We start from the raw sequence: 11,880 nt of genomic DNA, 5'->3' as shown, positions 1-11,880 counted from the left end.
TACACAACAAAAAAGCGGACGCGAATAATACAGATTTACCGAAAATTAATTTTCATTTTAATAAATACTACGAAAAACAACGCAAAGCAAAACAAATTAATAAAGAAATACTCCATTGAAGATAAGTAGTAGTTCCTATGTTCCAATAATTAAGATGTGAATAATTAATTATGACTTGCATTTTGGCAGCGCGAGAAGTTTTTAATTATTCTCCGCAGCACTGCAAGCTGCACCATATACATATGTATGTAAGGCTAACTGACTTGACATTCAACAACTAATGAAATGTTCAGAGTTGAAAATTCTTAATTTTGTTTACATAATATTAAAACTATGTTATTTTTTGTTTTTTTTTTTCATTTCCAATGACTACTTGCATTGCGCTTGTGCGCACAGATACATAACGGCTTATTACGATGGTCGACAATTGGAGAGCTTCTTTACAGATATACAAGATGTTAATTTTTTGGCGCGTCTTTTGAGTGAGGAGGATTTTTTCTCCTTGCTAATGCTGTTGGAAGTAGACGCGTCCGCGCTTGTTGAAGGCCCTGTTGCATTTGCAGCCGCCAATTGTTTTTGTTGCTGTTGTGCTTTAATTTCGGCAGCGGCAGCGGCTGCCTGACGTGCAAGTTCACCTAATTGAGCGAAAATATGAAATAAATATGCGATTTTAGGAATTTGTATTTATTCAGCGCGCGTACTCACGATTGAGATCGTGTTCGGTAAAGTAGACCTCTTCCAAATCACGCTCAGTTTCATAGTGGTAAGCATCTAAATAAGGCAGTACCGTGGAACGGCGATAAACATCGTGTTTTAGTGGCGGTATGGGTATTGGTGGGCCCTTCTCTTCCGGTGCCGAAATGAACCAGCTGTGTGTAAATGTTTATTATTTTATCATGTATGAATTAAAATATATTTAAACAACAACTTACGGATCACAGCGTATTTGTTGTATAGAGTATCGCTTGGCTGGTTCAGCTTGTAGCATACCCAATATGAGACCCGCTAATTGTGCGTCTAATTTGTATAGCCAATCTGGTGCCTGCCATTGCCCACGCCCGATATTCTCAAATAGCCTATAAATATTATCACCTTCGAATGGATACTGGCCTGTACATATGTTATAGCTGTGGGCACACAATAAAATTGCAAGATTTATAGATTTATATTATTATTTAATGGGTAATTCCAATGTACTCACAGCGTTACACCGCAGCTCCAAATATCCACTTTGGTGCCTGAGAATGACTCATGACCGTTGGCAATTTCAGGCGGTTGAAATGCAGGTGATCCCTGCCCGGTGGTGCATGTATCGTCTGCAGCAAATAAATCTAATTGCTCAGCGACGCCGAAATCGGAAATTTTTAATATTTGATCTAGTGAAAGCAATAGATTTCCAGGTTTAATATCTTTATGTATTATCCGACAACCATGAAGATACTCCAGGCCACTAATTAATTGGCAAAAGTAGCGATGTGCCTGGAATAGAGGTAGTTTTTTCTCGGGTGCGCTATCCACAAGTTCCTTTAAAAAAAATAAATAGTAAAAGTATAAATATTAGTATCTATTTTATTTTAAATTAAAGGGAGAATCTACGACACCTACCTGGAGCCCGCCTACGCAGTATTCCATAATCATGTACATCTTTTGCTTCTCCTCATTGTACAAAACATCCAAAAGCGCCACCACATTTTTGTGCTGTAGGTGTTTTAATAGTTGTATTTCACGCTGAACATTCTGTTCTCCATTCGGAATGCGTCGCAGTTTTCGTTTTGTTAGTATCTTTACTGCACGCCGGCAGAGATTTTCCGAATCGAGCACCTCTTTCACTTTGCCATATGAGCCCTCGCCCAGCACATCACCCATTACATATTTCCCAACCATTTTGATTTCCTTCTTTTTCTTTTGATAAATTATCTCCGCACTATCGACGCGATTAAAGAACATATTGCCAATGTCCAATGTTGTTAAGTCCAGCGCATCAATTTGTTCACTATCTAGCCATGTCACTTGTGCATGTGTTTGCTCACTGAGCAGTTGTTTTGCCTCATCGCCGGCAACAAATTTGGCGCCGCCATTGCCGTCGACGTTGACATCGGCTTCAAATGACTGATCTGGGTTGGAGAGTGCGTCATAGTGAAAATTCTTGTTAGCCAGCAGTACTGACACTTCACCGTCAGCGGTGTCCACATCCATATTGATATTATTAGCCTCGTTATTGGCGTGTAATCCCTGTTTGTTGGCCAACAATTTAGTATCTAAAGGTGGCATTAAAATGCTATTATTGGCTGTCACAGAATGTGTTGTTGCTGCAACTAGGGTTTGTTCTAAGTTACTTTTTTTGTTGTTATTATTAATGTTATTGTTGTTATTGCTATCATCAGTTGAGAAGTGTTGATGTATTTGTATTTCCATCGCATATATGCTATATTGGTCTGCACTTTGCTGCAATGGCGTTGGGACAAGGCGTCCGCTTTTTCGTTGTATATTTAATTCAATAGCTGGACTAGAAATGCACTCACGGTTGTTTGGATCTCGGTTGCTAAATATTTATATTAATCACTTATTATTCTTTTCTTTTACAATTATGAGCTCCACGTACGCATGCAGAGCGCTACTTCTAGTTTACATTTTTACTTAATTTCAATTTTTCTGTCATTCGTGTTGCTGCTAATACTTCGACGTTTGTTATTACTACACCGTAATGCGGTGACTTAATTATAGCCTTTGTTAGAGTTAAGATTGCACTTTCCGACGATTTTTGACAAGTTTCGGTGATTTTCTCAAGCGCTTAGCAATCATGCACAGATCTTATCACAAGCAAGGGGGAGCAATCCACTGGCTTCGCCTTGAGATCTACTTTTTTACTTTCTCGGTATTTTTCTTGTGTTATTATATAATTGCTGGGATCTTTCATCTACAACAGTTATTTATCAATTATATATTTGCGCGATTTTTTCATCCAGTTTTTAATTGAATAACTTTTTAATCACTAAAATTTTCTGCTTTGCCTGCTGATCGTAACACACTTCATTTTTTCCCCATCAACACGCCTGTGGTGTTGCCATATATGCGGAAGAAAGGTTGAACAAAGCAAATAATACAAAAGCGGCATGGCGATAACGTATGCGGAAATTTCTGCGTTAAGCGAGAAATTATTGTGGGTCCGCACGGTATCGAAAGTATGACATAGTTATTATTTGTTGCGAAAATATTATTATTAATACATTACTGCTCAAATTTGGTTAAATATATTTGAAATAAAAATAAAAAATATGTAAGAGGATGCATTCATGCTTTATTAATATACATACATATGTATGTTTGTGTGAATATTTTTTATGACTAATTTACGTTGAAACGACTTCTTTATGTACATATGTATATACCACTGATAGCCGGATTAATTTATTTAACCGACGACATGTGCTCAAATGAACAGGTTATCTCTCCGACTTCTCTCGCTTCTTCTCTACAAGGAACTTAATACTATCTCCAATCCGCAGCGACCACATTCGCGACTGTGAATAATTCAAAGATTTTAGGTGTAATAGTAGATATCCTGTGCTCCTTTATTTCTCCGGATATCTGAAACAGTACAGAACCGCAACAAAATCCTTAAATCGCCGACATTTCATGGCGAAAAGACAAGAAAACTTGTTGGCATCATACAAGGCCCACACTGTTTGGGGTTCTAAGTAGGCATCTGTAAGATATGCTGCCTGAAAAGGGTTGAAATCGGTTGTCATTTTCTAGTCGCCAAACACCCAACGTAATGACTTACGTTCTTTCGATATGTTTTACTTTTAAATCATACAAGGAGGGTCCGATAAGTACATAACCGACAAAAAAAAAAAGAGTTCGGAAATATGGATGAATATTTTCCACATAGTTCCGTTTAGTTCACCACACTTGAGGCAAATTGGCCAACTTCTTTAACTTGTCTTCAAAATTATGGACCGAACCAAATCTGGAGATTACGAGCTTAATTCGACCTATTTGTTTGTTAGTGTCGATGCTTTTCGCAATTCGACATCAAATCGACGGAATAATTAAGCTTAGTGGACCCTGTGAACCTTATGTTCGCCAGTTAGTTTAAGTAGATCGCACCTTGTGTATCACAGGAAACCAAGGATTTTACGACGAATGACGCCGAGTTGACATCCCGACTGTCGTGGGAACGGGCTTAGATCGACCTCTAGCGATATTTAGAGGAGCCTATTGTCTCAACTATCTCGAGCACCAACACTCTGCGACATAAGATTTAGGGATTTTATCACCTCATCTTTCTGCGTCACGATCGGGATGGAACTCTACGACCTATCGTGGGACTTATTCAATCTAATCCTGGAGAAAATAAGTTGAGATGCAATCTGTAAGCAAAAATAATTATACACAATAAAGCAAACACATTTTATTATTAATAAAAAATATTTCAGATACTTTATTCTCGCTATTCCATAAAAAGTACAGTACGGAATGGAATTTCATCTAAGACTAGTTTTATAAAATAATCTAAGTAAATATACAAAAGTAAGAATTTGCAAATAAGTAAACACAATTAATATCACTTATTTAAATTACATACATATATAAGTATTAAAACAGTTTTGATTTGCGCTTACAGTTAAACACAGATTCATTAAAAGTACAATAAACAAAATTACATATTAAAAAAATACATACAAATTTTACACAATTTGTAATTCAAATACATGTAAGTAAACGTATTTTATATCATTAACTACATACTATATATTATAATTTTATTTTTTTTTACTTTATATTTTTACTTTTTTTATTTTTGCAAAAATTTCATTATTATCAATAGCACTATATATTTATAGTATATTATTGTCATACATAAAATCGGCTTAATATATATTTTTTCTTATTATAATTACTAACAATATTTATTACTCATTACATTGGTAGTTCACATACAAACATAATCTCTACAATAATTAATATATACATATGTACATACTATATTATAGAATGGCTAAGGCTAAGGCTAAGGCAGATCGCAAAAATTGACCCATTTTGTGATTTTCACAAACTCTATGCAAATGTTTGCAAAATTTCCACCTTCACGGCGAAAATCTATAAAAGTGTCTACGAGTATGTGTGTGCGTGTGTGTGTTTATATTTGTATTTGTATTTGCATGTTTGTGGTTTTTGGTTTGAGGCAAAGCGACATAAATTATTTTAAAAATATATTACATGCAATATTCAGCCGCAAGCAATTTTAACTGTTTTCCATAATTCATGCGAACTCTACATGAGCAACTGTTAGCTCGCATGCGAGAGATTTGTGAACGAATGTTTGCTTTTCGGCGTGAATATTGTTCGTTTTATTTACTTTCGTATTACAAGGAGCGACATTTGTTGTAATTGCATTTAAGTTAATAAATGTATTGTTTTATATTTATAAATATTGTTTAGTTTTATGTTTTTATGGATACTCATTTCTTGCACTACTTTCATATGTTCTAGGGAAATTGTTTGTGTTAAATTCTAAATTAATTCAAATATTTGTAAATTGTTGTACTATTTACGATAATTGAACTTAATTTTAAGTGTGTATACAATGTAATTTCAAAAAATAAAAAAAAAAAATATAACAAAAAAAAGGAATTTAAAAAAAAAAAATAAAAAATATAAAAAAAAATTATAAATGAAAAAGAAAAAAGGAATACTGGTAAAAACCATTTAGTTGCTTAAGTTGTTGTCTTTAATTAATTTCTGCTGCTACTGTGGTATATGTTTATAAGAAAATGCTTGCTAATTTAGAATTCCGTTTTTATTCAAAAGTCAATTAGTCGCGAACCTTGACAGAAACCCTTAAATTAAGTCTTTTTACACGCAAAGTTCAGATCTACTTCCATTCTATAAAGAGTTGCCATGAAAAATAATTCAAATTTGTGCTTTTCCTGTAAGCTACGTTCACACTGATGTTCTCAGTTAATTCAATTTGACAGCTTGTTTTTTTTCTTCTCGGAAAATTCGTATTTTAGACGCACTTTTTTTGCTTTTGAATAAAATAAATTTAATTTATGAATATGAAATAATTGAAACCGAAAAGGGGCAGAAAAGATTCCTGCAGTAATTTTGAGTATTGCTGTAGAGTTGACAGTCCTTGGCCGGATAAAAATCCGGGTCCGTTCCGGTTACGTAGACCCGACTGTCATGGGAACGGGTTATTACTGGTTGCCTTCTAGCTCGTTTGCGCAGCGTCAAACTCTAGCAAGTTGAAACGAACAGCTCTACAGCAATATCGAAACTTGAACTTACATCCTTTTATCTTAATTTCGTAAATTATTTAATTTTTTTTTCCAATTTGAAGCATTTTACATTGCTTTCAAAACTATTTTGTAACAATTTAGAATGAGTTCTGAGCATTAATGTGAACATAGCATAATGTCTATACCATTTTCTCGACTAAAGGACTTCAATTCGACACTTTCTATCACCTGTCTGTTGCTCTCTTGTTAAAAAAAATTAAATGTAGCTATTCAATTGAATCAAATACAGGAAGTAGACGAACCGTTCGTATTGATCTAAATAATTTCAAATTTTAATATTTTAAATAAAAAAAAAAATAAAAAAAATAAAACTAATTCGTTAAAGCAACTAAAGCTTTTCCAAACTTATTCCTTGTCAATCTTACGCACTTGCGATTATCATTTCCCCTTTTTTTTATAAAATTTTTGTCAAAACACATAATTTGTCTGCTACTTATGGCCAATGAGCGGTTCATGGAAAGTCTGTCACCACTTGTTTTGCACATATTTAATTCAGTTTTTCCTTCAGCGCCAACAAGCCAATAGCATCCATTGTGTCCATCGTGTTGTTGTTCATTTCCATAATCTTTTTCGTTGCTAACGCACAACCATTCTGGGCAGGCGGCGCACCGTTCATTTTGGCGGCAATGGTCATTTTCTGATTCTGCGATTTCTTGTAGCTGGCCATGTAGAAGTTCATGAAGAGACAGAAGAAGATGGAGGCGTTCAACAGCAGCAGCGACGAGATGAATTTCGAGAATTGGCATTGGGAGCTGATGAGCGCGCGGGTGGTGTGCACGATGCAGAGCACAAATTGGGCCTGGAAGGGTAGGGAAGGAATGAGACTTGGTTAAAATATAAATTTAATATATTAAAAAATATAAAATGACTATTTCTAAATAAAAATAAGAGTAGCGAGTATCTTGAGGACTTTTTTTTGAACTTTATTCAATTAAAAGTTTTTGTAGAAATTTGTATGGGTCAAACTGTGCTGGCCAGAAATATCAAAACATATATTTACTATACAGCTGGTTTGAGCGCTATAGCTTTATTTATACATAAAAATATCTACAATTTATTTTTCCGCATTTAAATTTTTGTTCTCATGACATCACAAAAATTCCTACCGAAACTAATTGCACTCAAATTTTACTCTGCTGGGAAGTAGATTTATCTTTCCTTCTTATTAATTTTTTTTTTAGAATTCATTTAACATTTTATTTGTACAAATATTTGCATGCAAAAACTGAGCGGCATATTTATATTTATAATAAAACCTTAGAACTATTAAATTGCCATTTAAGTTAGTATAGTCCATGGCGTGTCCACACTTGCGTGTTCAACTAAATGTTATTTTAATTATGTGAAATTTGTTTGTTAAAAGCTTAAGGAGCTTAAACAATCATGCGATTATCAGTCGAGGAAGTTAGCATTTAGCTGGGTTCAACACTCGACGTGTTTTTCCAATGACTGCTGGGGTTCGAAAAATTCCCAGTTATTTATTGTTATTTAATATTTTTCTATATTTATTTTAATACCTGTGCGGGGGTTTTGTGTGGATCTACAAAGCTTCCAATTACGACAATTTTTTTTGGTAGAATGAAAACTAAACAAGTATTATGTCATTATTTAATAAATTCTTGAATGTTGAGTTTTTTCAAATTATTCAATTTAGGCAAAGAAGAATGGCATTCCACGTTTTCGAATTTGAGTCTCTCTCCGCTTTTTTTCTCCTTAAACGATTAGAAATGTGGGTTTTGCATCAAAAGTATAATCGTATGGATAAGACAACCCAATGACGAATTACTTCCCGTGCGACAAGTTTGTTTCTTAAGTCTTTTGAAATGATAAGGACTTTTAGCTTGTTTGCAAAGACTTGTAAGCACTAACCGTTAGACTTTTAAGCACTAGGTTAGATACCGAGGGCTAACAAAGAATAAAAAAATATTTTTAAAAATATATGTTTTATTTAATAGCTGCCCTTAACCGATTATGCTGAATTTTAAAATCGCAAGAATGCGATGTCTAAGATTATTAAATTTAAATATAATTTCGAACATAATCATAAATAAACATTTTCTCAAATATTAAAAATATAAAAATTAGAATTAAAAAAATAGAAATTAAAAAAATTCAAAAAATATACTTAAACAATAACAACTTTCTACCAAAACATAATCTCAGTAATTATAAAGCACCTACGCTAAATTTTAATATTTATTTAAAACCTTTCAACGTTCTATGCTACCTACTGTAAAAGCTAGTTTCTGTAAAGTTGCTTGCTTATCGGTTAACTGTGTTTTTACTAGATAATATTCTACACATAACAGTTGCCTGAAAATAAAACGAAACTGTTAAGTGAAATTAAACACGATGGCGCGTGATTAGCTTATTACGAGATCTGTGGCTGAAACTAGTTTGTAGATTGCCTTTGGCATAGTTTAGGAAATGTTATTGAATAATTAAACTACATAGCTTGGAGTATAAGTTTTGCACTTCCGAGTGCGCGGTCAAGGTTTTGCTGGCTAAAGCAAACAAGCAATTAATAACAGCAATATTTATAGCAAAGATAACGTGACGCATACAATTATGACACGTTTGGGCCGATACTCTTCGTTTATCTTTCGAACATAAAAGTGTTGATATGTAATAATAGTATTGATACACAATAAATATTTTTGGGACAAAAGCAATGAAGAGTGATTTTATATCTGTGCTGACCGGAAGCAATTTAGCATGATTAGTAGTAAGTAGAATGTGTAGTAAAGTGAGATTGATTGCTTTCAAGTAATATATAGTTATTTTATCATAGAAAAGTTTTAAAATAATTTGTATGTTTTAATACAATGAATGATTCAGTTTTTTTTACGGAGGGATTTACTTTTTTTTTTAATGTATTTTACTAAATTGGTAGGACTGTCCTTAATATTTAAGGAAAAGTTAATATGGCAAATAGTTTCGGAGATATGAGCATATTTGCAAGAATTTTTGAACTTTGTGTAATCGGTTTTTTCGAGGACCGCTGATTTCAGAGCTGGTGATAATTTTTCCAAAGAAGCTACACTGTTAAAATTTTCAGCCGTATTCATTGCTTACTGTAATAGCTGCAAAAGTGAGACGTGATTTTATGAGCTGGGCTCACGCTTCGTTGTTATTTTATGAGTTCTTGGCTAAACATAATACTGCAAAAATACTCCAGCCTCAAAATTTTCGAGGTTTAAAAAATTTAGTTTTACAAATTCATTGAGAGAACACTTCGATGATCGTGTAACATCAAACCGTTAGACTTTTTGTGGTGAAGATATGAAAAGTGTAAAGTCTATGCGGACAATTCCGCTTCAATTCAAGCCTTGGAGCAATATTCCCGTGTGTCATGCACCATTTACCAGCCGAAATGCTCGAACGAGTGATCGAAACTTTGGATCCTTCACATATATTGTATAACATAAGGTTTTTTTCAGACATTTATGTTATAAAGCCAGATTTGTTGTGGACAGTACAGATGAGAGTCAGAAGATGAGATAACAAAAGTTTCATTGATGTACTTGGTTAAAAATTAATGAGTGGATCCACATTTCTACTAATATGATATTTTACAATACTAAGGCCTTAAAACCTATCAAAAAATTTATAAAGTATATAATTATTCAATTTGTTTTCAAACACCATAAAACACCATGAGAATTCATTGAACCATAAAAAGTACATTAAACTGCGAGGTTATATAAAATTTTCGTTAATGAACGAATCTCTATGTAAAAATTTACACAAAAAAGTACAGCATAATTGTATATTTTAAATATTAAAAGTCTGTAATAAAAAACAAAATGAATACGAATATTTGTAGTTTAAAAAAAAAACAACTTTGAAAAGAAACAACTCTGTTGCTGTTGTTTTTTGGCTTGTAATACGAAAATGACGTAGCTAAACTTTCATTAATGACTTTGCGCTCAAGTAAAAATAAGGGCTTTAGAAAGAAATCTCAATATGCACAGCAACCAATCTATCGGCATTCTTGCGAAGGACGTTATCAAGTACACCACTGCTTACACATATACATGTACGAGTAAGTACATATGTGTGTGCATTACAATTACCTACATTTGTACTTATTCACGGTACTTTAACCAGTTTGTTGAGAAAATGTTCAAAGAACTTCGCAGCAGCTTTTTGCTAAGTCATACATACAAAAACAAAAACAAAAACAAAACCCAAAAGTGAGTTGCAACAAATTCTTGCAGTTGCGCTGAAGGCACTGTTGTTGCCTCCACAGTGGTTGCCGGGAATGTATCGCAGCTTGCTTGGCGCCAACTGTGTTTGCCATTAATGATTTTTAAGCCATCCAGCATGATGACGCTTTGTGTTGCTAGCCAATTATCATTTATAAAATATTCTAATTGCGAAACTATTTTATATGCTTTCCATTAAAACTTAATTGATGTATCTCTACATATATGAATAATAAATATGAATATGTGCTAATGAGCGAGTAATTATATGATTGAGTTATTACTACTCTAATTGTCAATATTTACTATTATTACGTATTTACATAAACATTTTTTCTTTAATGCAAATGGAGAGCGCTGATAATAAATGTCACTTCAGTGCTTAGAACAGATACACATACATATGAAGCTAGTTCAATGAATATAACTATTATTATAATTATTACACAATTATTATCTGGAAAATGGAAAAGCGACAATATCCAGAGTTATATAAGTTTATACCGAACTATATGAGCTAATTAATTTCGTTCAATAAACTCTATAGTTATTCTAACGACAATTTTAACTGACTTGGTTGTATATGAAATGAGAGATCAATTATTCAATCACAAATTGCAATATTTCATAAAAAACTGTAACAGTATATGCATATATCAGCCTAATTCAATATTAAAATGAAGAGAGCGATGTTTAAGTCGAGTGATATTTGAGTTCCGCTCGCAAATATTTGAATTTTAACCAGCAAAGGCAGACAAATGTGAAAAATAAAAAACATCAAAATCTTTTGATGATTTCAACTAGCGCATTCTTCAGATTTAGGTTTATACCATTACAAAATTGAATAAATTCAAGCTTTGGAAGAAAATATATTTTTTAAATGATTTTGGTGTTGAAAGTACTTTTCGTTTATGGTTGGTCAGAAAGTTTGTAACATCCAGAAGAAAGTATCAAAGACACCCAATAAAGTATATATAGTATATGTTGCTGATGGGTTATACAGCGTGATGAGCTGTATCGTTTTAATCATGTCCTTCTGTCTGTATATAGGCTAACTGTCTTTTTTTTTTAGATATCGATCTAAAATATTGTAAACGTCTTTTTCTCTCCAAGAAGTTCCGCAAATGTCGAAATATTCGATAGCGGACTACTATAGCATATAGCTATCATACAAACAGACCGATCTATATCAAAACAAATAGCTTCTTATACCATTTTATGCTATAAGAAATGCAACTGTATTATAGTTTCGATGTAGCCAAAGTTAATGTTTTTTTTGTTGTTGCTAATTTTCGAATCATTAGCAAAATCGTCGTAGAACCCAGTTAGTTTTACCAGAGATAAAGATATGCCCAACTCACATAAGT

General features: G+C 33.1%; 2 protein-coding genes across 3 annotated transcripts in view; both read right to left on the bottom strand.

Moving 5' to 3' along the window:
• Positions 1–28: 28 nt before the first annotated feature.
• On the bottom strand, positions 29–3,060 carry LOC105231025 (serine/threonine-protein kinase stk11). Of its 2 annotated transcripts, none has more exons than XM_011212107.3 (5): positions 1,606–3,060; positions 1,202–1,524; positions 933–1,127; positions 706–869; positions 29–635 (listed from the first exon to the last, which is right to left on the bottom strand). In XM_011212107.3, exons 1-5 carry the CDS (start codon positions 2,413–2,415, stop codon positions 412–414), a joined length of 1,716 nt encoding a protein of 571 aa, XP_011210409.1. In that variant the 5' UTR covers positions 2,416–3,060; the 3' UTR covers positions 29–411. The 2 variants fall into 2 exon arrangements, with proteins under 2 accessions (XP_011210409.1, XP_019847587.1); XM_019992028.3 differs by having other exon boundaries at positions 495–635; positions 702–869.
• Positions 3,061–4,897: 1,837 nt separating this feature from the next.
• LOC105231108 (elongation of very long chain fatty acids protein 1) overlaps positions 4,898–11,880 on the bottom strand; it is a 44,162-nt gene continuing 37,179 nt past the window's right edge. The window contains exon 6 of the mRNA XM_049447793.1: positions 4,898–7,104. Coding sequence (XP_049303750.1) covers positions 6,793–7,104 — 312 coding nt within the window. The 3' untranslated portion in view covers positions 4,898–6,792. The remainder of the gene's footprint in view (positions 7,105–11,880) is intronic.

Source organism: Bactrocera dorsalis, chromosome 2 (assembly GCF_023373825.1).
Source record: "Bactrocera dorsalis isolate Fly_Bdor chromosome 2, ASM2337382v1, whole genome shotgun sequence".
NCBI lineage: Eukaryota > Metazoa > Arthropoda > Insecta > Diptera > Tephritidae > Bactrocera > Bactrocera dorsalis.
This window is presented reverse-complemented; position numbering and strand designations above follow the sequence as displayed.

Excerpts from the sequence above, each read along its gene's own strand:
- LOC105231025 (XM_011212107.3), bottom strand. The coding sequence starts at position 2,415 with ATGGAAATACAAATACATCAACACTTCTCAACTGATGATAGCAATAAC. Across the intron at positions 1,525-1,605 it reads ACTGCGTAGGCGGGCTCCAG|GAACTTGTGGATAGCGCACC; the intron begins GTAGGTGTCGTA and ends TTTTTTTTAAAG. Across the intron at positions 1,128-1,201 it reads TGGAGCTGCGGTGTAACGCT|CTATAACATATGTACAGGCC; the intron begins GTGAGTACATTG and ends GTGTGCCCACAG.